Source organism: Silurus aristotelis, assembly GCF_946808225.1.
Source record: "Silurus aristotelis genome assembly, chromosome: 6".
Lineage (NCBI taxonomy): Eukaryota > Metazoa > Chordata > Actinopteri > Siluriformes > Siluridae > Silurus > Silurus aristotelis.
Window position 1 is genome coordinate 4290702 of NC_139579.1, and position 24728 is coordinate 4315429.

At 39.7% G+C, this 24728-nt stretch overlaps 1 protein-coding gene across 2 annotated transcripts in view; it reads right to left on the bottom strand.

Annotated features, from left to right (window-relative positions):
- Nucleotides 1–24728, bottom strand: part of gabbr1b (gamma-aminobutyric acid (GABA) B receptor, 1b) — a 127267-nt gene that overhangs the window by 24395 nt on the left and 78144 nt on the right. For both annotated transcript variants that reach the window (XM_083544271.1, XM_083544270.1), the window contains exons 8-15: nucleotides 19776–19910; nucleotides 11947–12117; nucleotides 11101–11202; nucleotides 10016–10081; nucleotides 9737–9928; nucleotides 6847–7092; nucleotides 5508–5571; nucleotides 1349–1426 (exon numbers count right to left, since the gene is read on the bottom strand). In XM_083544271.1, coding sequence (XP_083400397.1) covers nucleotides 1349–1426; nucleotides 5508–5571; nucleotides 6847–7092; nucleotides 9737–9928; nucleotides 10016–10081; nucleotides 11101–11202; nucleotides 11947–12117; nucleotides 19776–19910 — 1054 coding nt within the window. The remainder of the gene's footprint in view (nucleotides 1–1348; nucleotides 1427–5507; nucleotides 5572–6846; nucleotides 7093–9736; nucleotides 9929–10015; nucleotides 10082–11100; nucleotides 11203–11946; nucleotides 12118–19775; nucleotides 19911–24728) is intronic.

A 24728-nucleotide genomic window follows, 5' to 3' on the forward strand; every position in this document is an offset into this window, starting at 1 on the left:
TGACCATAAGTGGCACAGAGCTATAAAAGAGGAGCAACATCGAAGGAACGGTGTGTGTGTGTGTGTGTGTGTGTGTGTGTGTGTGTGTGTGTGTGTGTGTGTGTGTGTGTGTTAGAATGACAAAGAGAGACAGCATGAAAGATAGAAGGATAGAGGCATATTAGGCAAGGATAAAGAGATATAGCATAGTCTATAAGTAGAGATTAAACCCATGATATCAACTTGCCACTGCTTACATTTTTTTAATGTCAAAAAACAAACAAAAAAACCCCAATTTCTTATATAAAAGATAAAACATAAAAAAACCCCACTTTTTTTTAATGCATTTACAGCTACATTTAATTTAGGAAGGAGCTTGTTTTTTTTTTTTTTTTTTTTTTTTTAAGTGAATCAAACAAAACACTGAGGACATTTTTGCTGGGGCAGAAACTCGCCTGAGACTTTTTATTGCGATGTTAAAAGAAAAAAAACTGTTGATCTGAGATTACGAGAATAAAGTCGGAATATTTTCAGAATAAAGTCGAAATTAGGAGAATAAATTCACGATAAAATGTATGTGAATAAAGTCGTAGCACTATAAGAATAAACTTCGAAATTATAAGAATAAAGTAAAAAGATTTAGAGAATAAAGTCGTTGCATTATGAGATTTAAGTCGTAATATTTTGGAAAAAATTGCAAAATTGCAAAAAAAAAAGAACGTTTGCTGTTCTGCATAAAATGGATATGGAGGATTTGGCTAAACCCTACTTTAGGTTAGAATATAGCAATAAAGAAAGTCCTTTTGCGCATCCGCACGGCGCTATAATTAGTAAACGGACACTGCAGCGGTTATTTAGAAAACGCAGTTTATTCAGAAGGAAAAAAAAATCTGACAGACGTTGAGGAAACTGCCTCTTTTGTGCTGTCTGAAATGGCGACTCCAAATCGATGGGTAAATCTGTGTGCTATTCGGAGAGGAGATGTTTAACAAGAGACTATGAGGATGATGATCAAAGAACTCGACCCTGAAGGAGTAGAACACTGGTACGCTCGACATCTCTGACATTTTATATGGATTCATATGATAAGCTCTTAAAATGTTGTCTCAAAACTTTATTCTTGTACTACTACAACTTCATTCTTGTAATCTTAGATTTTTTTTTATTGTTGGAACATGGCAATAAAACGATGTTGTAGACACTGACACTGGAGACTCCTTTCATAAATATATTTAGGTTTGAATATAACAATAACTCAATATATATATTTATACAGCTGCAGATCATTTAATCAACACCTCCTAGGCCACTCAGCTCTAACAATTCAATGCTGCCATGATGCAATACATTAAATAAAAGTGCATCTCACCTATCCACTTGTCATTCCCGTACCAGGAGAGATTGCCTTTGGTCATGTCATAATATCCGATCTTCTTATAGCTCCCCCCTATAGGAGACAGACAGAAGTGTGAGATAGTGTGAGAGAGGCAGAAGAGGTATAGTAAGAGACAGAAGCATGGCAGGTGCCCCGTTCTATAGCGTTTTGAAATCGATGTGATAAGACAGCTGAACAATTTGACAGCTTTTTTAATATGTGTTGCTTCTTCCTTTCAGCCAGCAGCCTGAAACCAGAATCTATCAACAAAGAGTTCCTTATCACACAGTGCCCTTCCCCATGTATTTTTTCCCCGTAATTCTTATGGAGGGAGGACACCAGAGCTGGGTAACACTGATATAACAAAACAGGTTGGCGGAGAAATGTATCTTCATTTAATGTAATCGAACTAAAAGCGACTACACAACCCGACTGTCAGAGACACACAAATGTTCTTCATGCAAGTTTGCAAGCCATTTATTGCCATTTGGGTCATTACAGGGCTCCAGGGGTCTGTAGCCACATGCACAACAAGAAATTATCTTAAGTGAGAAACGTTATAATTATCAGGTAATCATTAAGCATAATTACTGCACTCAGCCTCAGCTACCTCCTGGGAGATTCATGTGTGTATGAGTGTGAATATATGTTTCTATCTTTGTGTAAAGAAGAAATAAGAAGGAGAAGAAAAAAGGGCAGAAAGTGAAGACGAGAGAACACAGTGAGAGAGAAAGAGTTATTATTAGCTACTGTTGTTGCTGTGTGCGTTCACTGTATAACACCGGCTTCTACTTCATTTCCACAAAACTTGACGTTCGAACAGTGAGGTGTTCTGTTAACTTGAACTTTTGTTGCCTTGCTGCACTTTAATTAAAACTTATCTGTCAGTGCACTGGGAACAATAATAAGCAATACAGCCATGCATTAAAACCCCCAGAATAAATTGCAACAACTCAGCTGTTATATCTAGCCTACTTTTGACCCTCTTCGACCTCCACATTTTGCTCTGTTTGACATGCCTTTTAACACATATTGCTTAAACAAACAAATGCATATCAACCCCTTAAATATTTAGTTATTTATCCTAATACACACGGGCAGCATAATGGGGCAGGAGGTATCATTGATGCCTCAAAGCTCGAGGTTTAATCCTGAGCTCGAATTAATTTACGTGTGGTTCCTCTATGTCTAGGAGATGTACTGACTATCTAGAAACACCCCTAGCTATGACTGCATGTATGTGTGTGTTTGTGTCCAGTGTTAATAAGATTAGGATCCATCTTAACCCTGATCAGGATACAAACCGAAGATGAATCAAATACTTTGTAAGCATAGTAACAGTAAGATTAGTTGAACCCAAAAGACACACCCTTAGTTCAAGTGATTAAAATAAAACCATGTCTGTAAATCTTACTAAATATCAATAATGCATCAGTTTATTATATGCCAGTGCCAACAAATCAAAATTATGTTAATTAATCAACTGCAACAACTAAGAAAAATTTCTCACCTCCTTCGACCTCCACACTATGCCTGCCTGCGTTTTGATCCTTTTGGCTTCCTATTTCGCATACAATAATTAATTACATGTCTAATATAATTTCTACTTTTTCTGTAATTTATTCTAATCCTAAACCGTGTTTATTCATTTTTCCACAGTTCCTTGGCTCTTAATTGCTGGGTGCGTCTTAAATGTTAATTTGCTGTTCCTCATTTCCTGTAATCTGCTTCCTTGTTTCATTATTAAAGGATAGGAAACAAGGACAGGAGAAATCGATTGCAAAACTAATTAGTCAAAGGACTCGCTCTTGACTCGCTCGATGAAGCGTCATGTTGAAGTGACATCACATACTGATGACTTGTCCGTCTGTATTGCCTGTCACTGGGTTGAAAATCCTGAATTTAATTACTCATAGGATTACAAAGTGAACCAAAAAAATGCATGTGCAAAGTTTAAACCTATTTTGGGGAAAATTCTGATAGAGCATCTCAGGCTGAGATAAGCTAGCATTAACATGTTTTCATGTCTTGGTTGACCATGTTTGATGCTAACCCTAAAATCTAGCAGTTCCAATTCTTCTGTTCATTTGTACTAGACATCCAATCTGTAGAAGACATCCATTTCTAATTAAAATTCTATTTGAAGACAAATTAAATACTTTTTACCACAGTAATAGTAAGATTAGTTCAATCCAAAGACGCACCCTTAGTTCAAGTAATTTAAATAAAAACATGATGTGCCAGTGGCAAAAAAATATCAAAATTCCTCTAATTAATTACCTGCAACAAATCAGATCCATTTTTGACCTCATTTGACATCCACATTATGCTTGGCTTCTAAGCATTTCATTGTCACCTTGTTAAGAGTGAAAGTGTACACTTTGCACTGCAGCTCACCAGTGATAAACACAAATCAGCCATTTGATGCCTTGGTGGACTTGGTGTCGTCTTTATATCTTTCTTCTCACACACTATCACTTTATAGAAGCTCACACTCACCAAAGCAACAACCTTTACAACCTTTTCAATCTATCCAGAACAAGAGAATGAAAAAATACCACAGGCTTGAAGTTTTTTAAGCTACAGGGCTAGAAAGTTGGACGAAGCGATACGGGTGACGACACAAGCACAAAGACACGAGCGGAAGAATAAAAGCCCGCCAATCACATGGTTCGGACTCTGGAAATAGCTCTGGCCTGACAAAACCCCCAGCAGAGATAAGAGGATGCAATCAGCGTGTGGTAGCAGAGACTGGAATATCGACGAACTTGGCATTGCTTGAGACAGTGAAGCAGAAAACAGCACGGCCCTTTTCATCTATTCTATCACCTTACCTAAAAAAAACACCGTCCAAACAAAAAAAAAAATACAAAACTATATATATATATATATATATAAATCAACATTAAAGGTTCGCTCTGAACAAAAAGCTATTTTAGTAAAGAAATAAAACGAACAACCTGATATTTATTAGCCTGAAGAAAGCCTTCACTCGATCACATCATTTTGACATTTTCGAATAAATATAGCTCTGAAAACAACAATTTCAGATTTTTTTCAGAATTTCATTCCACGCTATTATACGAACAACCAAGACACAAATGCAATTTATGTATTTTATTTTCTATGATTAGAAATACATTTAAATAATACAGATTGACAGGAAGTCATTTTTTCTCTCTCATGAAATAATTTTTTTACTTTCACTTGAATTTAAAAGTATTTGCCTTCAAATTAAGCATCCAAAGTACTAGGATTTATTATGGCTATAATGTTCCTATTAATATTTTTGCCACATGGCTCTTGGTTAATCAAGTCAGTTTATATGAAAAGACTCCTAACTATTAATAGAATGATATTAATGAGTGCTGTGTTGAGTTCGAGTCTGGGGTTTCTTCATCATTTATTCCTCTCTAAATGTTCTCCTTGCTATTAAACTGATGCTGAACTGTATGTTGGTGATAAGTAGATACACCAAGCGCCGGTCAAAACAAGTTTAAAACAGCGTGAGCTCTTTTTTGAATTGCATTTACTGTCCATCACAGGTCACAAAGAAAGCAGTAGAGAAACTTATTTGAATCTGTATGCTTTAATGGCATCCTAATGGTTTCCTGTAGATATCAACATGTAATCTATAAACGATATCAAACAGAACATGAGACCAACAGAAGGCAACAGATTGTCAGTAGAGATCCACAGGGTTACACCATGCAGTTACAGTTTCCATTAACACTAATGCAATTTCCATTAAAACCTTTACAGGTTACAAGAAGGTTTGTATTGTTTGTTTTTTTTTCAGCAAGGGAAAGTCAGTGTGCACAAGCTGTTACTATAGAAACAACAAGAACTATAAATGTTTCAGTTTTTAATGGATACGTGTACATCCAGATCACCGGGGCGATAAAAACTTGGGCGTGTTTCACCTGCCACCTGTGCTTCCCTGAAACGAGGAACCGCAAGGCAGACAGCATGTTGCATATTAATCACTATCATTTCAGACTTCAAACAGACACGAATCAGAAAGATTTTCCCGTTTGGTGCTGTCTGTAGTCATGTTCTCACTAGAAGGAGTCCTGACAAGTCCTGATGTTATTATTCATAGCGTCCTGGTGAACGATCATAATCACATACTGTATTAAATCCATGCAGTTACCTTGCAGTTGCTCGATCAGTGTCCAGGCCATTCTCGATCCCTGTGCATCAAACACAACGTGGCCCTGTAAGAGATGCGAGGGAAGATCATTTTTTACACTGCTGTTTAATTTAGTTACACTTACTTCAGGCTTTTAACTCTCGAAATCTTTCTTTAGAACGTCTTTAACACACCTTTTCACCTCGATGATGCAGAAATCACACTTCCAACTGTCTCAAAGCAATGTGACTTTGTGGAAGGGATAGAAAATTAATTAAAAGCAATCTACTTTTATTTGGCCTTTTCCTTAAACAAAATTACTCTTTATATCTATTTATTTATACCCTCACTTATCCATCTATTCATCTACCAACCTATCTATCCATCATTTATGCAGTCCACCATTCGCACATCAGTCTATCTATTTGAACAGTCATCCATCAATCCAAACCCAACGCCGCTCACCATTTATCCATCCATCCATCCATCCATCCATCCATCCATCCATCCATCCATCCATCCATCCATCAACCTATTCTTCTTTCCAACCAAACACCAGCATAATAAATTCCTCCATTAACCAAAATCTATACATACATTTATCCATCAGCCCATAAACCTATCAATCTAATCACCCTTCCATTCATCTATCCATAAATCTACAAATCTATCCATCTATTCACTCATTCATTCGTTTATCCAAAAAACGACAAACCTAATCTTAATCTATGAACACCTTATCAATCATCCATCCATCAATCCATCATCCATCCACCCAACCATAAGCCCCCAGTTCTATCCATCTATTCACTCATCCACCCATTCATCTAGTATAAACACACACCATTGCCAACTATTTACTCATCCATTCATCCATAAGCCCACAAACCTATCTATCTATTCACTCATCCATCCATTCACCCATCTAGCCACTCATCCATCCCTTTATCCATCCATTTATTCAACCATAAGCCCCCAGTTCTATCCATCTATTCACTCATCCACCCATTCATCTAGTGTAAACACACACCATTGCCAACTATTTACTCAATAATTCATTCATAAGCCCACAAACCTATCTATCTATTCACTCATCCATCCATTCACCCATCTAGCCACTCATCCATCCCTTTATCCATCCATTTATTCAACCATAAGCCCACAAAACTTTCCATTTGTTAACTCATCCATCCAATGATCTATAAACACACAGCATTACCAGCCATTTTTTCATTCATACATAAGCCCACAAACCTACACATCTATTTACTTATCCATCCATTTATTCATCCATCCATCCATCCATCCATCCATCCATCCATCCATCCACCCATCCATCCATACATCTATTGTTACTCACAGAGACTCCCTCGAACGAGCTGGTGTTGAGGGCACGGTAAATCTCAGCAGTTATATCTTTGTTATTGTAGTTAAAGTCCTCCAGCCTGCGTCCTCTGGCCCTTAATGGCCCAACAGTCTTATTGAGTGCCAAAGCAAGGGCCCACACTGCATCATAGGCGAGTGGGGCTTCCTGAAACCCTCCTGTTTCCTCCGGGTTCTTCCCTCCCAGCTTAGACATCAGCTGGGTCAGGAATTCCTGTGAGGTCTATGAAGCAAACAATAAAAAAAGGAAAGCAACATAAAAACCAGGTGGCAAGACAGAAAGAGAGATATTACTATACAGTACAAGTAAATATAAGGTGCAGTCTTGCCATGGGGAATTGTCTTATGCGTATTGTTTTATGTGAACATACCCTAAAAAAAAAGGAAGCTTTTTGTGTTGACACTGTTTAACAGGGAAATTCAGAATAATTTAAGACAGAAAAAAATTTGTTTTTTTCTCCTACTCTCTCCTATCCAATGTAATAACACCACCATTTTTTACGCTTCACTCAGGTCCATTTAACCAAAAAGCCATGGTGTACGTAAATAGCTTTGGGTTATGTGTTCGTGTGGGTCAGTGCGTGTGTGTGTGTGTGTGTGTGTGTGAGAGGAGGGGGTAGATGCAGGCAGGAAGTACAGTATATGCGTATGCACACATGAAGCCTGAAGGCTGTCAAAAAGCTTTTTCCTGCCTTTCAAATCCACTGCATCAAAGAGCAGTATGGCAGGAGGAAATGAGGGAGAGCAAATCACCCCCGAACGATGCAAATTAAGCATGCGTTTTTTTTACAAATATGCCAGTCCAATATGACATGTTTTTTTGTTTTTTTCCTTCTTACTTTTGGCACCAGGTGTAAAGTGCATCTGGAAATGAGCCCAGACCGAACAGGATGGGAGAAAACAGCGGGGGCATCTGTAGTTATGACAGCTCCCAGCAAGGGATATCAGAGCTGGATGTGCTTCAAATGGCATTCCCCCCTGGGAGAGCATTCCACCTCGCAACTCACACCTGTCTTCTCATCAGCAATCTGGACTCCAGAGACGGCCGTCACATCTTCCACGGCTAAGGATCTGGCTGTGAGCCGATAGGTGACACGATGATGTGTTTTCAAATGTTTGCGCAAAACACGGAGGGTGTTCTATCCATCATGGTCACGTGACCATGCCGAAGAGTACCGTGCCACCAAAAGATCGGCAGTCGAACCCACATGATCAGAGACGGATTGGAAGGCGCATGGTGTTTATTTGAAAATAAGTTTCCGTTACCCCCCTGTAGCGCATCTTCTCTTTATGCAACAGCCAAGTTTTTTTATACTTCAAAAGGTTTGCGATGTCTAGGTGGTTTCTGTATGACTGGTTTTTTTTTTTTTTTTTTTTTTAAGGTTATCAAATCTTGCACAAAAACGGTAGGTGGAAACTACATCAAGGTTTTCAAAGCCACAGGTGGAAGGAAAGCACAAACAGGTTTATGGAAACCACATGTACACAAAACAGCCCTGTGAAACATTTCAGGTTGCAAGAACTGTCTTTAATATAGATTGAGAGAGTAAATAATGCAAATTTTAGCAGGATGAAAGGAAAAAAGAAACTCTTGTGAATTGCCATGCTCTGTAAAGCTATGGCTTTACCCTCTGTCCCCTGGTAATAACAGTGACATAAGCATATCATTGAAGTCAATGAGCTAATTTATTCCATTCAATTTCATTCAAGTTTATTTCTATATAGTTTATTATTTTTTTTTTTCACTATTGACTTTTTCTCTTAAAGAAGCTTTACAGAATGTAAGGACAAAAATGTAAGTCTGAGGTGAATGTAGCAAAAAAAAAAAAACCTCCCTTAGATGGTAGGAGGAAAAAACCTTAAGAGGAACCATCCTCAAAACTGGAACTCATCCTCATTTGGGTCATACTAAGAGTGTGATTACAAATCATTAAAATATTACAAACACCACAGAGTGAGAAATATCGTGAGCACCGGAGTATGCGATTATGAGTAATGTCCTTTCTACAGTCTTATACAAGTCACTTGGAGAAGAACAAGGTGCTCCTGGGCAACTCAAATTATCTCAACATTTGAGATCATTATAGACTCAACACCAACACCTCATGTACTATAATGTACATGCAGCACTTTCAATAGTGTTACAGTGTACTACATTTATAATATTTTGCAGACGCCCTTATCCAGAGCGACTTAACGTTATTACAGTTACACAGCTGAGCAGTTGAGGGTTAAGGCCCTTGCTCAAGGAACCTTCTGATAAGAAGTCTAACACATCCACTGAGCGTCCCCTTTTCCACTGCTCAGAGAAAGAATGTTAGTCTTCAGCCTAATGCTGGTAGCTAGACCAACACAATAATATGAAGGTGGCCATAATGCTATGCCTGATTAGCGTATATAACTGTATATCTACATGGGAGTCACGTAGTTGAAGAAACTAGAGAAGTCAAGAGATAAAATACTCAATTCTGTTTCCTGTACATAACCTACGGAGATTTTGTGATGCTTTGCGCATGCCCGTCCAGTAGAAAATGAACGGGTTACTCTTTGAGACGACTCCTCCTTCTCAGTCACATTAAAGACTTGTTCAAAATGAACTGAACCAAAAGCAAAAGCACATCTTTCACATTCTGTGCCCTTTGCACTTCAGTGAACTGAGGATGGAGCTGCTAGAAAGGAGGAAAAGAGGAAATCCAAGGAGGAGGTTTATGGATGTGGTGAGGGAAGACATGCAGGTAGTTGGTGTGAAAGAGACAGATGTAGAGGACAGGGGGGTATGGAGACGGATTATCCGCTGTGGCGACCCCTAATGGGAGCAGCCGAAAAAAGTAAAAGAGGATTAAAAAGAAAAACCCAAAAGCCCTCACCAGATTGGAGGCTCCTCGAACTGTCTCAGGGTTGAGCATGACTATCTCGGTGGTAACGTGGCCCTCCACCGCCTCCGTCATCTGCTCCACGGTGCAGTTTATTGACGGGTCTTTGATCTTGAACCAGTTGTCGGCGTACCAGCCAATCAGGAACCACACATACTTTTTCCCGTACAGCTTCTCCTTATAGACCTGTAGCCGAGAGTATTTCTTTTATAAGAAATAGTTCTTGCTGAAAAACCATTAATCATGTTGGACTACAAAGCACTTGAGACCGACCTCGCAGAAGACTTTTCGGGCCTCCGTTTCATAAAACAGACCCACGATGATCCGAGCGTCCTGCCGCTGTGGGAGGAGAAATCAAAGGGAGTCAGGAAAAAAAAAATGCTATCTGTGACACTTTAAAAAAAAAAAAAAAAAAAAAAAAAAAGGAACAAGAAGGCGAGACGCACAGCAAAGTCGGAGATGTCGAAATGCATCCGAATATGTTCTGAAAGTACTCTTATGCTAATCCACTCATGAATTTCATGCGCCTGAGAGTCGCTGCAGTAACACTCGGCTCAGTGAAGCTTCGGGAGAGGGTTGCTCCTTTACTTCCCCTCTTTGACTTGTGCTATATTCCTGGTTACCATGGTATCTCAAATGATAGCCAATTAATCTCCTGTACCAAAACTGGGTCAACTAAATAAGCTGCCATCATGTGGGCATAGCAAAGAGAGAGAGAATGAGAGAGGAGACTCCCTGAAGAGCCTGGAGAGGAGAATAAGATCAGACCCACGCTACAGTTTATACGGTTTTTCTCTCCCAAATAAAAACGACAGACTTTGGAACGCACCCTGTGGTACTTATCCAGGAACATGGATGATTACTTTGGTCATGACAAGGTAGTCCTACTTTACTGCATCGGAGTGTATGCTGTGTGTGTGTGTGTGTGTGTGTGTGTGTGTGTGTGTGTGTGTGTGTGTGTGTGTGTGTGTGTGTGTGTGTGTGTGTGTGTGTTGGTGAACATCATTCTATCTGTGTGGGTGTTTTTATGTGTTTGTGTGTTTGTGTGTGTGTGTGTGTGTGTGTGTGTGTGTGTGTGTGTGTGTGTGTGCGTGTGTGCTTCAGATTTTATGTTTATACAATTAAACTGCATCATACAAAATGTCTTCAGAGTGACCTTTAATCTTCTTTTGATAGAAGTGCCTGATAAATGTATATGAAAATATAAATCTGTTGAAATGCACATACAGCTACTAGTGATTGTGTGTACAGTTGTGTACCCCATGTGTGTGTTTGTGTATGTGTGTGTGTGTGTGTGTGTGTGTGTGAAGGTGTTGTGTGGAGGAGAAACAGAGGAGCATTAGGAGAAGTAAAGGCACCTTAAGGTTCTTGACAGCCACAGCAGGGTCGGTAAGGAAACTCTGCCTTACACTGATCTCAATTCCAGCCTCCTTCACTCTCTGCTCCAAATCATCCAACGTCTGGGGAGAGAGAGAGAGAGAGAGAGAGAGAGAGAGAGAGAGAGAGAGAGAGAGAGAGAGAGAGAGAGAGAGAGAGAGAGAGAGAAAAAAATAGAAATAAATAATAATATAATATAATATAATAAATAGAAAAAAAGAAATAAAAAAAAGAAACAGAAAAGACAGAAGAAATTAGGAGAATTCAAAAGAAAGAAGTTACAAGTTAATGATGGAGAGATAGACAGAGACTTCGAATTTGATGTACTACGATGCAGTGGAAAAATTATGATGCTCTGCAATTCAGTATGGTGCAGATAGTTCATTTTTATTTCTTTGGTTTAGACAGACAGCAAATCATACATTTACTTTAGTGCGTTCTGAGTTCCATCGCATGGCTCCTTCACACACAGGCCTTTGTAGTAAAAAAAGAAAAGAAAAAAAAAAAGGAAATAAAAGCAGTCGTTCATTTCTTGTTCTGTCTCCAGGAAGACGCAGCTCTACCTCTGCCATGTTAATCTGTATTCTATGTGACTCTCAGTACACGCCTCGGCCTCCGAACTGTTGCTATACGTCATTTTCTTGTAGCAGCGGCGGTGCTAAGAAAAATAATAATTGTATAGAACATCTACTAATCATTATATAAACTATTATTAAATTTGTTGCTCATGCACGATGCACATTGGTGAATCTTACCATCCCTAATAGACAATGATGCTTGTGATATGCAGTAATGACGAGGGAGGTGAAGAAATGCACACGACTCACGGATGTGAAGACTTCGGTGGTCTGCTGGATGGTGGCGATCTTGGTCCACTTCCACTTCTGGAAGAGCTGCACGCGGGTGGGGTTGTGCAGCGTGGCAGACGGGTGCGTGCGGAAGAACGTAGGGAAGCGCTGACGGTTAGACAGAGCCGGAGAGCTGGAGCCGTAAGAGAGCTGCGAGATAAAAAAAAAAAAAAAACATTAGGAGAAAAAGAAAATTTTGATCCTTCAAAGAAACTCTGCTTTAACGATTGCTGTAAAAAACCTGAAATGAACAGGAATGGGAGAAGTGTAAACAGGAAGAAAATGAAATGTAGGATTAGACAGTTCTAATTAAAACTGGCTGCCGAGGCTCTAGGCTTTGACTCGGTGAGCTCATTTGATCCCATCCTATTATTTTCAGGGTTTTTTTTTATATTGCTAATGCCACTACCTTATTAGCATTTCAGAGAATTCTCATTGAAAGATGAAGGGTGGATGGATGTGAGTGTGGGAAACACTACTGAAGATATGGTAGAATACAAATATTCAGACTGAACACGATGTTTAGGCACAATTTCTCACTTTCACAGGGTGGCTGGGGTGGCGGTGGGGGGGGGGGGGGGGGGGGGGCTGATGATCACTCAAACGCTATCACATGGATGAATTCCTTCATCATTTTTGTGGACTCTTTTGGTTTGCAAAATAGTGGTGTTTCAGTTCACCTGTTTGTTGTTAGTGATTAGTTTTTCTTTCTTCAAAGAGTGAAGAACAGTGATTTATGCATGAAGTATGTTTTACACACTGAGCGAGAATTTACACATCCTGGTGAGGATTAAGGGCCTTCCTCAAGGGCCCTGCATATAGCTAGATTTAAGCTCACAACGTTCTAATCAAAAGTCTACTGAGCTACATCTTACCAATGTGATTTACAAGAGGATATCTAGATTGGTGCTTTCTGAACAGCTAATTCCACATTTAGTCCCTGTTCGCTCTTATAATAATCACCACTCTTCTGAAAAGATGTTCGATTTTGTGAAGATTTGTGCTCACTCAGCCACCAGGGGGGTTAGTAAAATCAGGTACTGATGTAGGTGAGGAGGCCTGGGGTGCAGTCAGTGTTCCAATTCATCTCAAAGGTGTTCAATAGGGTTTAATGCTGTATAGCAGATCACTTAAGCTCTTCGACTGGGTGTGCTTTCATCCTTGTGGGAACAGTTTGGAGGAGAACCACATATGGCTGGAAACGTCAGGTGTCGCAATAGGTTTGTCCATATAGTATATGAACATTCCATTTTATATATCAAGAACCATAAGAACTATTTAGAAATATGAAGCATTTAAATCTCATATTTAATATTAAGTCATATTTATATGAATCCATAAAAAACACCCAAGTGTAAAAAAAATAAAAATGATGCACAAATGAGAATGTTTTACTTTCATGCAGGGTTGAAGCTCACAAAACAAACCCAACCGATCTTCATTAATGTGTTCATAAAATGTGGCAGTCTTTAGTATCTACCTGGCCCTTACAACTATACAGTATGTGGCTCTTCCTCAACCTCTTCTCAAACTTGGATGCACACGACTGGTTAGAATGTTTCTGTATACTGTTGCATAGCGATTTACATTGACGAAATTTGGCAGACGACGTTATCTAGAGGGACGTATCCACACAATTATCACCTTGATAAACCTTGATAAACCTTGATTAAACAGTTGAGGGTCTTGCTCAAGGGTCCAGCAGTAGTAGCTTAGTGGTGGTGGGATTTGAACTCAGAAGACCAACATCAATTTCCTTTCACTGGAAATAAGAGGCTCGAGTCCTGACCTCCTCAAACTTCAACACCTTTGGAATAAACTGGAACCTTTTCACCCAATATCAGTTTTTGGGGCTGAATGATTCCAAAATCTAGTGCAAAGAATAGAAGAGTGGAGCTAATTATAATAAGGACATGGGGAAAAATGGATTGGGATGGATGTTCTGTTCAGGGGATCTGTTTTTTTTTTCTTTTTCAGTCTTTCTGTGGACATAGTGGCAGGGTTTAAGCCTGAGCCCACTTTAAACGTAAAACATTCGGAGCAGTAAACAGAACGTTACAGCAGGTGGCTTTGAGGCCAGCATTGGGTTATGTGGGTCAATGTGGTGATGCTGGTGGTGTCAGATATAGAAATAGAGCTGAGCATTAAAAATTAAGGGGTGGTTATAAAATGGAAAGAACCAGCTCTACAATTTATAAGTAAAAAATTTAAATAACAGGAAATGACACAGATACTATTTTGAATCGGTGGGAATTCCACCAAATGTATATTTCATGTGGTCAGTAAAGGAGTCCCGGAATGTTAAAGGAATTATGGCATCTGTCTGTGAGACGGCCACTCGATTGATCCATCACATGGATTTGTTACACTTATCTGATAAGAAGAGAGGATAAGGGGACTCTGATGCTCTAAGGGACTATCGGATTGCGCTAACCATACACAGAACCTGAGATAACACACTCAGATGCCTGGCACAAGGTCCCGCACATGCAAAAGGGTCGATTTGACGTCATACTAGTTTATAAAGTGGTTAAATTGTGCCATTTTAAACTAGAATTTTAGTTTGTCAAGAAAAACAGAACTGCACATCGTGCCAAATAGGAGAGAGCGATACTGTCACAGATAAACCAAGCGTCAGAAACCGGGAGTAAAATAAAACGTCTTCATTTGTCTTCAACATACAAACACAGGAGAGCTTGAGAAGAGACTGTAGCAAATTGGCACACTTCACTGAATGCTTCCTTAATAGCGTAACCAGGAGCATGGAAGCATGGAAACAAAGGGGACAAGAGCGGTAGGAAGTCTGGGTGATCTATGGTCGTAACTGGTAGATCGGACCCTGAGTGAAGGGGAATAGGGACCTTATAAAGGGGACAGGTGAAGGTGATTAGTAGGAGGAGGACAGGTGTAGGTCATTTGTAGGAGGAAGAGGCTGAGTGAGAGTGTGAGCATTGGTGGGAGGCGTGACTGGTGTCTCCCTGACAGATATGAGGTGGATTTTAGTCACATTGGAAATTTTGAAAAAAAAGCAGGGTTTTTTTATGACATTTCATGGTGTCACATGAAAGATATCAAGTGACTTCTTTTTAATCTCCTGACCAATCAGGGTTTTTGGAAGGAACAACAACAAAAAAAAAAGTTGTGGACATTAAGGAAGTAAATGTAATTCGTTACTGTACTTAAATCGCTTTTTTGTGAATCTGTACTTTACTGTGGTATTTCCAATTGGGGAAACTTTTACTTTATCATCACTACATTTTCAAATTCAAATATCTTACTTTTTACGACATTTTGTGAAAATCAGTCGTTCTTTTTTTACTTATGAGTGAATAAAAAGTTATCTGGTCAAACACTCAGCAATCCACCAATCAGGGTCGAGTGCTTGATTGGTGCTCAGTGTATCTACGCATAACCATCATCCAGTTCAACAGCAAGCAGAACATTTAGAGAGGAATAAATGATAAAGAAACTCCAGACTCGAACTCGTCACGGCACCGGTGGTCTTATTTGTCCGATTCTTTTGAAGTAGTTAAAAGGAAGGTTTTGATCTCATGAGAATTGTAATAGACATCAATCAGTGTTTGAATAATTAATATCATTCTATTAATAGATTGTTGCGCTGAGAGTCACATCAGATTCTTTTCACATAAACTGAGTTGATTCAGAAAAGATTCTTGTAACAAAAATTATAATAGAAACATTATAGCTGTAATAAATCATAGTACTTTGGATACTTAAGTACATTTGAAGGCAAATACTTTTGTAAACTCAATTCTTCTTCTTCTTCTTCTTTCGGCTGCTCCCATTAGGGGTCGCCACAGCGGATCATCCGTCTCCATACCACCCTGTCCTCTATATCTGCCTCTTTTACACCAACTACCTGCATGTCTTCCCTCACCACATCCATGAACCTCCTCCTTGGCCTTCCTCTTTTCCTCCTACCTGGTGGCTCCATCTTCAGCATTTTTCTACCAATATAATTCATGTCCCTTCTCTGCACATGTCCAAACCATCTTAATCTCGCCTCCCTCACCTTGTCACCAAAATGTCCTACATGTGCTGTCCCTCTAATAAACTCATTTCTAATCTTGTCCATCCTCGTCACTCCCAACGAAAACCTCAACATCTTCAGCTCTGCTACCTCCAGCTCCAGCTCCTGTCTTTTACTCAATGCCACTGTCTCTAATCCATACAACATCGCAGGTCTCACCACAGTCCTATAAACTTTCCCTTTCATTCTTGCAGATACTCTTCTATCACAAATCACTCCTGTCACTCTTCTCCACCCACTCCACCCTGCCTGCACTCTTTTCTTTACTTCTCTAACACACTCTCCATTACTTTGCACTGTTGACCCCAGGTACCTGAACTCCTCCACCTTCTCCACCTCTTCTCCATGCAACCGCATCACTCCACTGCCCTCCCTCTCATTCACACACATGTACTCTGTCTTACTCCTACTGACTTTCATTCCCCTTCTCTCCAGCGCATATCTCCACCTTTCCAGGCTCTTCTCAACCTGCTCTCTACTCTCACCACAAATCACAATATCATCTGCAAACATCATAGTCCAGGGAGACTCCTGTCTGACCTCGTCCGTCAACCTGTCCATCACCACTGCAAACAGGAAAGGGCTCAGGGCCGATCCTTGATGCAGTCCAACCTTCACCCTGAACCAGTCTGTCGTACCTACTGCACACTTTACTGCCGTCACACTGTCCTCATACATGTCCTGCACCACCCTCACATACTTCTCTGACACACCTGACTTCCTCATACAATACCACAACTCCTCTCTCGGCACCCTGTCGTACGCTTTCTCTAAATCCACAAATACACAATGCAGCTCCTTCTGTCCTTCTCTATACTTCTCCATCAAAATCCTTAAAGCAAATAAGGCATCTGTGGTGCTCTTCCTCGGCATGAAACCATACTGTTGCTCACAGATGGTCACCTCTTCTCTCAACCTGGCTTCCACTACTCTTTCCCATAACTTCATGGTGTGACTGATCAACTTAATTCCCCTGTAGTTACTGCAGGTCTGCACATCTCCCTTATGCTTAAAGATCGGTACCAGCACACTCCTTCTCCATTCCTCAGGCATCCTCTCCCCTTCCAGAATCCTGTTAAACAATCTGGTTAAAAACTCCACTGCCATCTCTCCTAAACATCTCCACGCTTCTACCGATATGTCATCTGGTCCAACCGACTTTCCATTCTTCATCCTCTTAATCGCTGCTCTCACTTCCTCCTTACTAATCCTATCTACATCCTGCTTCACCAACTCCACATCCTCCAACCTTCTCTCTCTCTGATTTTCCTCATTCATCAGCTGCTCAAAATACTCCCTCCATCTTCTCAACACACTCTCCTCACTAGTCAACACATTTCCCTCTCCATCCTTTATTGCTCTAACTTGCAGTACATCCTTCCCAGCTCGGTCCCTCTGCTTGGCCAATCGGTATAAATCCTTTTCTCCTTCCTTAGTGTCCAACCTCTTATACAGTTCCTTATATGCCTTTTCCTTGGCTTTCGCCACATCCCTTTTAACCTGCTGCCGCATCTCCTTGTACTCCTGCCTACTTTTCTCATCACTCTGTCGATCCCACTTCTGTTTTGCCAACCTCTTTCCCCTAATGCTCTCCTGCACTTCCTCATTCCACCACCATGTCTCCTTGTCTTGCTTTCTATTTCCAGATGTCACACCAAGTACTTTTCTAGCTGCCTCCCTCATCACTCCTGCAGTAGTTGCCCAATCATCCGGCACCTCTTCACCACCACCGAGCCCCTGTCTGACCTCTTCCCTGAACCTCACACTACGCTCTTCTTCCTTCAGTTTCCACCATCTTATTCTTCTTTCAAACCTTACTTTCCTCCTCTTCTTCTTCGCCTCCAAAACCATCCTACAGACCACCATCCGATGCTGTCTAGCTACACTGTCCCCCGCCAACACCTTACAGTCTCCAATCTCCTTCAGGTTGCATCTCCTACACAGAAGATAATCCACCTGTGTGCACCTTCCTCCACTCTTATACGTCACCCTATGATCCTCCTCCTTCTTAAAATACGTGTTCACCACTGCCATTTCCATCCTTTTAGCAAAATCTACCACCATCTGCCCTTCCACATTCCTCTCCTTAAAACCATACCTACCCATCACCTCCTCATCACCTCTGTTCCCTTCACCTACATGCCCATTAAAGTCTGCCCCAATCACCAATCGTTCTTTCCTAGGTACACCATCTACCACTTCATCTAATTCACTCCAGAATCTTTCTTTCTCCTCCATCTCACAGCCAACTTGTGGAGCATAGGCACTGATGACATTTATTATCATCCCTTCAACTTCCACCTTCACGATCATCACCCTATCAGAAACTCTCTTCACCTCCACTACACTCTTACTGTACGCTTCCTTCAGAATCACCCCTACACCATTTCTCTTCCCATCCACACCATGATAAAACAGTTTAAACCCACCTCCAATGTTCCTGGCCTTACTCCCTTTCCACTTGGTCTCCTGAACACACAACACATCTACCTTTTTCCTCTCCATCATATCAGCTATCTCTCTCCCTTTACCCGTCATAGTACCAACATTTAAAGTACCAACCCGAACCTCTACTCTCCTACACTGCTCCTTTTCCTGCCGTCTCTGTAGACGCCTTCCTCCTCTCCTTCTCCTCCTTCGGCCAACAGTAGCCCAATTTCCACCGGTACCCTGTCGGCTAACGATACCTGTGGCGGTCGTTGTTAACCCGGGCCTCGACCGATCCGGTATGAAATTCTCATTTGTGATCCGCATATTTGATTTGGCACATGTTTTACGCTGGATGCCCTTCCTAACGCAACCCTCCCCATTTACCCGGGCTTGGGACCGGCACTAAGAGTACACTGGCTTGTGCCCCCCTAATGGCTGGGTTACTTTTGTAAACTCAATATTCAATTTAATATAGCCAGCTACAGCCAAACTTGTCATCAAACAATCTTTATTTCATCTCAATTGCTGATAACAAAATCTAATCAACGTTTTTCGCAGACGCCTAAAACATGGTCCGACTAGCACATCATGAAGTCATGCAAAGATACTACTGCCCCCAATGATGGTGTAACTTATTTACAGCAGGTTTACACAGAAAACACTTTTCAAATAATTACAGATATGAACAGAAAGAGCTAGATAGCAAGTTAGCTAGATAGATGGATAGATAGCTGGATCAATAGTAAACAAAAATATATTCACAAGCCTAATACAGTAAAGTGAAAATATGAGCAGTTCACCTCGGCAAGCACTGAGTACACGCTCACTTTCTTTAATTAGTTATTTTGTGTCAAACTAAACATTCATGCAATTTTATTTATTTGAATTAAATTGATAGCGTTTTCTTTTTTTTATTAATTGTTTGTCAAACAATTAAATCTTTTTTCAAATTTTTTTTTTTTGCCTGTTAGACAAGTAATTTTTACTACTTTTACTACTACTTTTCTATTCTTTGTATTATTATTTTATTTATTTAAAGCTTCATTCATTTATTCATATCTGCCATGTACATGATTAACAAATGTAAAACAAAGTAATAAAAGACAAATACAAACAAATCTGCATTTTTTTCCCAAAATAATGATTCTTTTACTGGCACAAGCCTCCCTGCTAATCTCTCCCACTTCCTCTGAATGTCTGACCATTTAAAACTTTTCTATTCATTTGCAAGACACTTTTATTTCAAGACATTTTTACAAAAAACAGTGCTTAGAAATTGCACTCACAATGCAGAGCTTTTGAAATAAATCGACTCTGGGATACTCACCACAATGAGGTTCCACATACGAGCCGCCTCAGCCACCAGCGTGGACACTGAGCTACAGCCGGGCATCAGTACGATTTTTATGGGCTCCGTGTAGAGCAAGTCGTACAGCAGTTTAGTGGCTTCCCCAGGGTCGCACTGAAAGATGAAGAGCGAGATATTTGAGTAGCTGGTGCATATTTCACGTCTTATATCCGAGTCTATTAGATTCGTAGCGTGGTGCGCTGCAAACAAATGAAAAATCCCCCCTCTGCCAATGCAGCCGTATTCTGTGAAGTGCTTTGCTGCGAGATAAATATATAAAAGATTTATTTAATAGATAGATAGATAGATAGATAGATAGATAGATAGATAGATAGATAGATAGATAGATAGATAGATAGATAGATAGATAGATAGATAGATAGATAGATAGATAGATAGATAGATAGATAGATATAGAAGCAGTTTTTTTGCCTTAATATTTTCAGATTTTTTAATACCCCATACAAAGTTCCTGTGAAATTTCTACTAAGGAAACTGAGGTAATAATTATATATGGTTATTAAACCATTACTGAAACAACAAATCTAATGGTGGTGTAAGACTTTCACACAGTATTGCATTTAATAAGCATTGAAAGAAACCATTGATCTGTACAGCAACACGGCTGCTATCGCTACAGTCTGATCTGCGTCTGACAATAAGCATTGTTCAATTCATCTTAAAGGTGGTGTTGAGGAAAAATCGATATCTCATTCAAATGATAATTGTGGCCTGACACCAGCATTGATCATTGTGTTCGGATGTGTGGAGCTGCGCTCGCTGGCCTTGAGCTGTGCTCATGATGGAGAGGGTGTGCCTTCTCATTTAGTCTCAGGGACAAAGACTTGCATTTTAATGACACGTAACAAAGCACACACGTCTAAAAAAAAAAAAAAAAACAGTCCCGAACTATGAATGCAGCCTGATTACACAGGCTTGAAGCTTGATTTTGTTTGATTGGAGCAATCACGCAAATTGAATCAGCGAAGCCCTCCAGCAACAGATTTCTCCGTACTTAACAATGTCTGATCTGACGGTCCCCGTCCTTCTTCCCTGTCTCTCTCGCTCTTTTTCTCTCTCTTTCTTTGTCTCTTTATGCTTTTCATTTAATTTCAAATGCACAGATAAATCAGGAAATCGTCCGAGTCACAACAAAGCGCTTGCTTTTAACGCGCAACACTTTCGCTTTGATGGAATTCGAACGATTTACAAAAGCTATGAGACGACGCAACCAATTAATGCGAAATGGGCAAATTAGCCGTCACCGTTTTTCTGATGTGCCAATTAGTTCACATGTCCTGGTTAATATTATGACCAAGGCTAACATTCTTTTTTTTGTTTATCAACACAAACAGCTGACCAGCATCCCTGGATGTTTTTTTGTGGGTTTTTTTGTACGCCTCCGTCGCAATTTACACCACAGGTTCGCCGAATACACAGGCAATTCTCAGTCAGGAAAGGATGTAGACATACCCAATTACGCATCTTTTTTCAATTTCCTCTCACAAATTGTTCACTCGTGTAAGTCGGAAAGTATTAAAGGCTTTCATCCTTTGAGGAAAAAGACATCCGACTCAAATCACACTTTGTGTTTTGTTACTGATGGGAAATTAGGGTTTTCTTTTTTCTTCTTCAAAGAAACTGATAGAAAGAATCTGATGGAAAAGAGGGATTTGATGAAATCTGATGCAGAACAGGAATATGATAGAGAATAGGTATCTGATTCAATTTATTACAGAACACGACTCTAAGAAAAAGTCTGTACAAACTGTCTATTTTATATATTGTGCAATCTTTAAAACTGAATCCGCATAACTGCTTTAAACAGGTTTACAGGTGTTCCTAATAAAAAGAACATTGACAGTATATTACTCATATATATCCAGGCAGACATAAATGAAGCAAACACATATTGCTCAATGACACTGAATTATTCCACACTGAATATTAGGATATTACACATTCATGTGGGCTGCCAGGAGCAGTCATGTGACCAGACTTGTGTTACAGCCTTGAGGACGTTCGCTACCTGATAAAACCCTTCCCGGCTTTCAGAAACGTTTTTTAAGATTATGGCATGATTACTTTCACCTTGACTATCCTACAGACTACATGTACTCTTTTATTTCCATTCTCCCTTCTTTTCATGTCGAATTTCATACAGTCCACTGCATCTATATTCAACTTTCGTGAACTAAATGAGTCTTAATTATGAATATATGTAAAATAGCATATAATATTAGTGAGTGAGTGTGTGATGGAAAATCCATATGCATTATATGGACGAAAGCCTGTCTATTATATAGACACCTGTCTTTTCAAGCCATATGTGGTTCCTCTCCGAACTGTTACCACAAAATTTGAGGCACACAAATTTATGCATAAAGTGAACTCTGAAGATATGCTGTACATGGGTTGGAGTGGAAGATCTTGAGTGGCCTGCTATAGAGCTCTGACATCAACACTACTGAACACCTTTGGGATAAATCAGAATGTTGACTGCACCCCCTAACACTCTTGTGGCTGAATGAGCACAAATCTCCACCACCACGCTCTGAAATATAGTGGAACATCTTCCCAGAAGGTTGGAGGTTATTATAACAGCAAATGGAGACTAAATGTGGAATGGGATGTTCAAAAACCACATATGAAGTCCACAAACTTCCATATATTGTAGATCATCCTGAGTTACTATAAAATGAAGAAAACCTTAAGGGGGGTGAATTCTAATGCACAGCACCATATACATGCACTTGTGCAGATTGCAGTAGTATCATGCCCTCTCTCATAAAGCTCTGCCTGTTCTCTCTCTCTCTCTCTCTCTCTCTCTCTCTCTCGCTCTCTCTCTCTCTCTCTCTCTCTCTCTCTCTCTCTCTCTCTCTCTCTTCTCTCTCTCTCTACTGTTTCGTTTCCCTATTCCTTTCTAAGAAACTAGATATAAACTTACGTCACTGTTCATTGATTGGCTGCAAATAACTGAGCCACATGCATTACAGAGACCCAAGTACTATACAGCTGGGAAAAGATTTGACACACATCTGTTATGTAATGTTGCCGAAGGGCGTATGTAGTATTTATGATCGATTCGCATGGGATTAGAGATCTTGATATAAATTACAGAGTGTAACACGAGAGTGTGTTTATGATGTGCAAAGTCTGGTGTCACATAAAAAAATTCCACTACTGCATACATACCTTATATCTATAATACAAAGTGATTGGGTTGTCTTTTATTATAAGCACTATAAAAGCATTGGCTGGTCACATGACCATGATGTGGATGCTAAGAATACAGTAATGAGCCGATTGCTGTTCTCTTAAAATTAAAATTAAAAAAAATTTAAAAGCTTGATCCACATTTTAGATTTTTTGCATTTTATGTTAGTTTTGGTGTCTTTTTGAGGTGACAGAACAGATACTAAGTGAATATAGTAAAATAAAATAAGGCAGAATATAAAAAACTATATGTCGACTTGCAGTGGTGGACAGTAATAAGGTCAATGTAATTCGTTATTGTACTTAAGCAGCTATTTCACGTATCTGTACTTCACTACATTTCAACATTTTCATTCATTTTCTCCCGCTTATCCGTAATTCGGGTCGCGGCGGCAGCAGTCTAAGCAGGCCCCCGCCTTCGAGTGCTGCCCAATCCTCACAGCACTGTCCCTTACGGTCCCTCCTGCAGGTGGTGAGCCCACGGGAAGGCGGCCCCACGTCACGGACCTTGATATTTCCCTCGTAAGGGACCCCCGGAGCATAGAGGGTTAAGGGCCTTGCTCAAGGGCCCAAGAGTGGCAGCTTGGCGATATCGGGGCTTGAACCCCAGACCTTCCGATCGACAACCCAGCGCCTTAACCACTGGAGCCACCACTCCCCACTCAACATTTTCATTTTAAGTCAAATATCTTACTTTTTACTATATTTTGCGTCTCAACTACATTTGGAATCAATTGTTTCTTTTTATTTATGAGTGGATGAAAAATTAACTGGTAAAGTACTGTTTTTCTTTTTTACTTGTTTTGATCGCCGCTTGGTGGTGTCTACTTATCACGAAAATACAGGTCAGCATCATCAACAGCAAGCATTCAGTCCAACATTTTGAGAGAAATGAATGATGGAAGAAACTCCAGACCCGAACTTGCTACAACACCCGTGCTTTTTTTGTACAAATAATTTTTTTTTAAATAGTTGACAAGTTAAAAAATAATTTTAAATAACTACTCTTTACAACCATGACAACTGAAAAGCAGATACGCTACTAAAGCAAAACGATTACACCGGGTTCCACTCCTGTCAGTTCAGAACAGGGATTTGAAGCTTTAATGGCCACAGAGTCAAGACTAAATAAATAGTGCCTTGTTTTTTTTTATTTTTTTTATTTTATTTTCTAGTTAGATCATGCAAGTGTTACAAGTTATGGGTGTTACTAAAAAAAACTCCTGGGAAATGGACTGTACAGTTTCAGCCGAACTGAAAAGTAGACTGTGATGGACAAAGTACACAAATCATGTAGTGGATTAAATTTGAGTTACACTCTGTAAAATACTACTCCAGTAATAGGTTCATATCGAATAATAACTTATCCATAAATAAGTTCCCATCAAATGTACACAAGTATCCAAAGTACTATGATTTATTATGGCTATAATGTCATATTATCATAAGACTATTTGCGTTATCAACTCAGTTTACATGAAAAGACTCTGATGTTATTCTTAGAAAACCAATCTAGTAATGAAATTATATTAATGATTATAAAACATTGATATCTATTAAGCTAATAAAATTGCTAAAATACTCAGGTAATAATTACATTAATTCTCTCCACCTGCCCATGTAAGAAAACATACAATGAGAGCTTAGGAAATGCAATATACATGTAATAATTGAACCGTGACAGAGCTTTGTTTAGTATATAATAGATCCACTGTT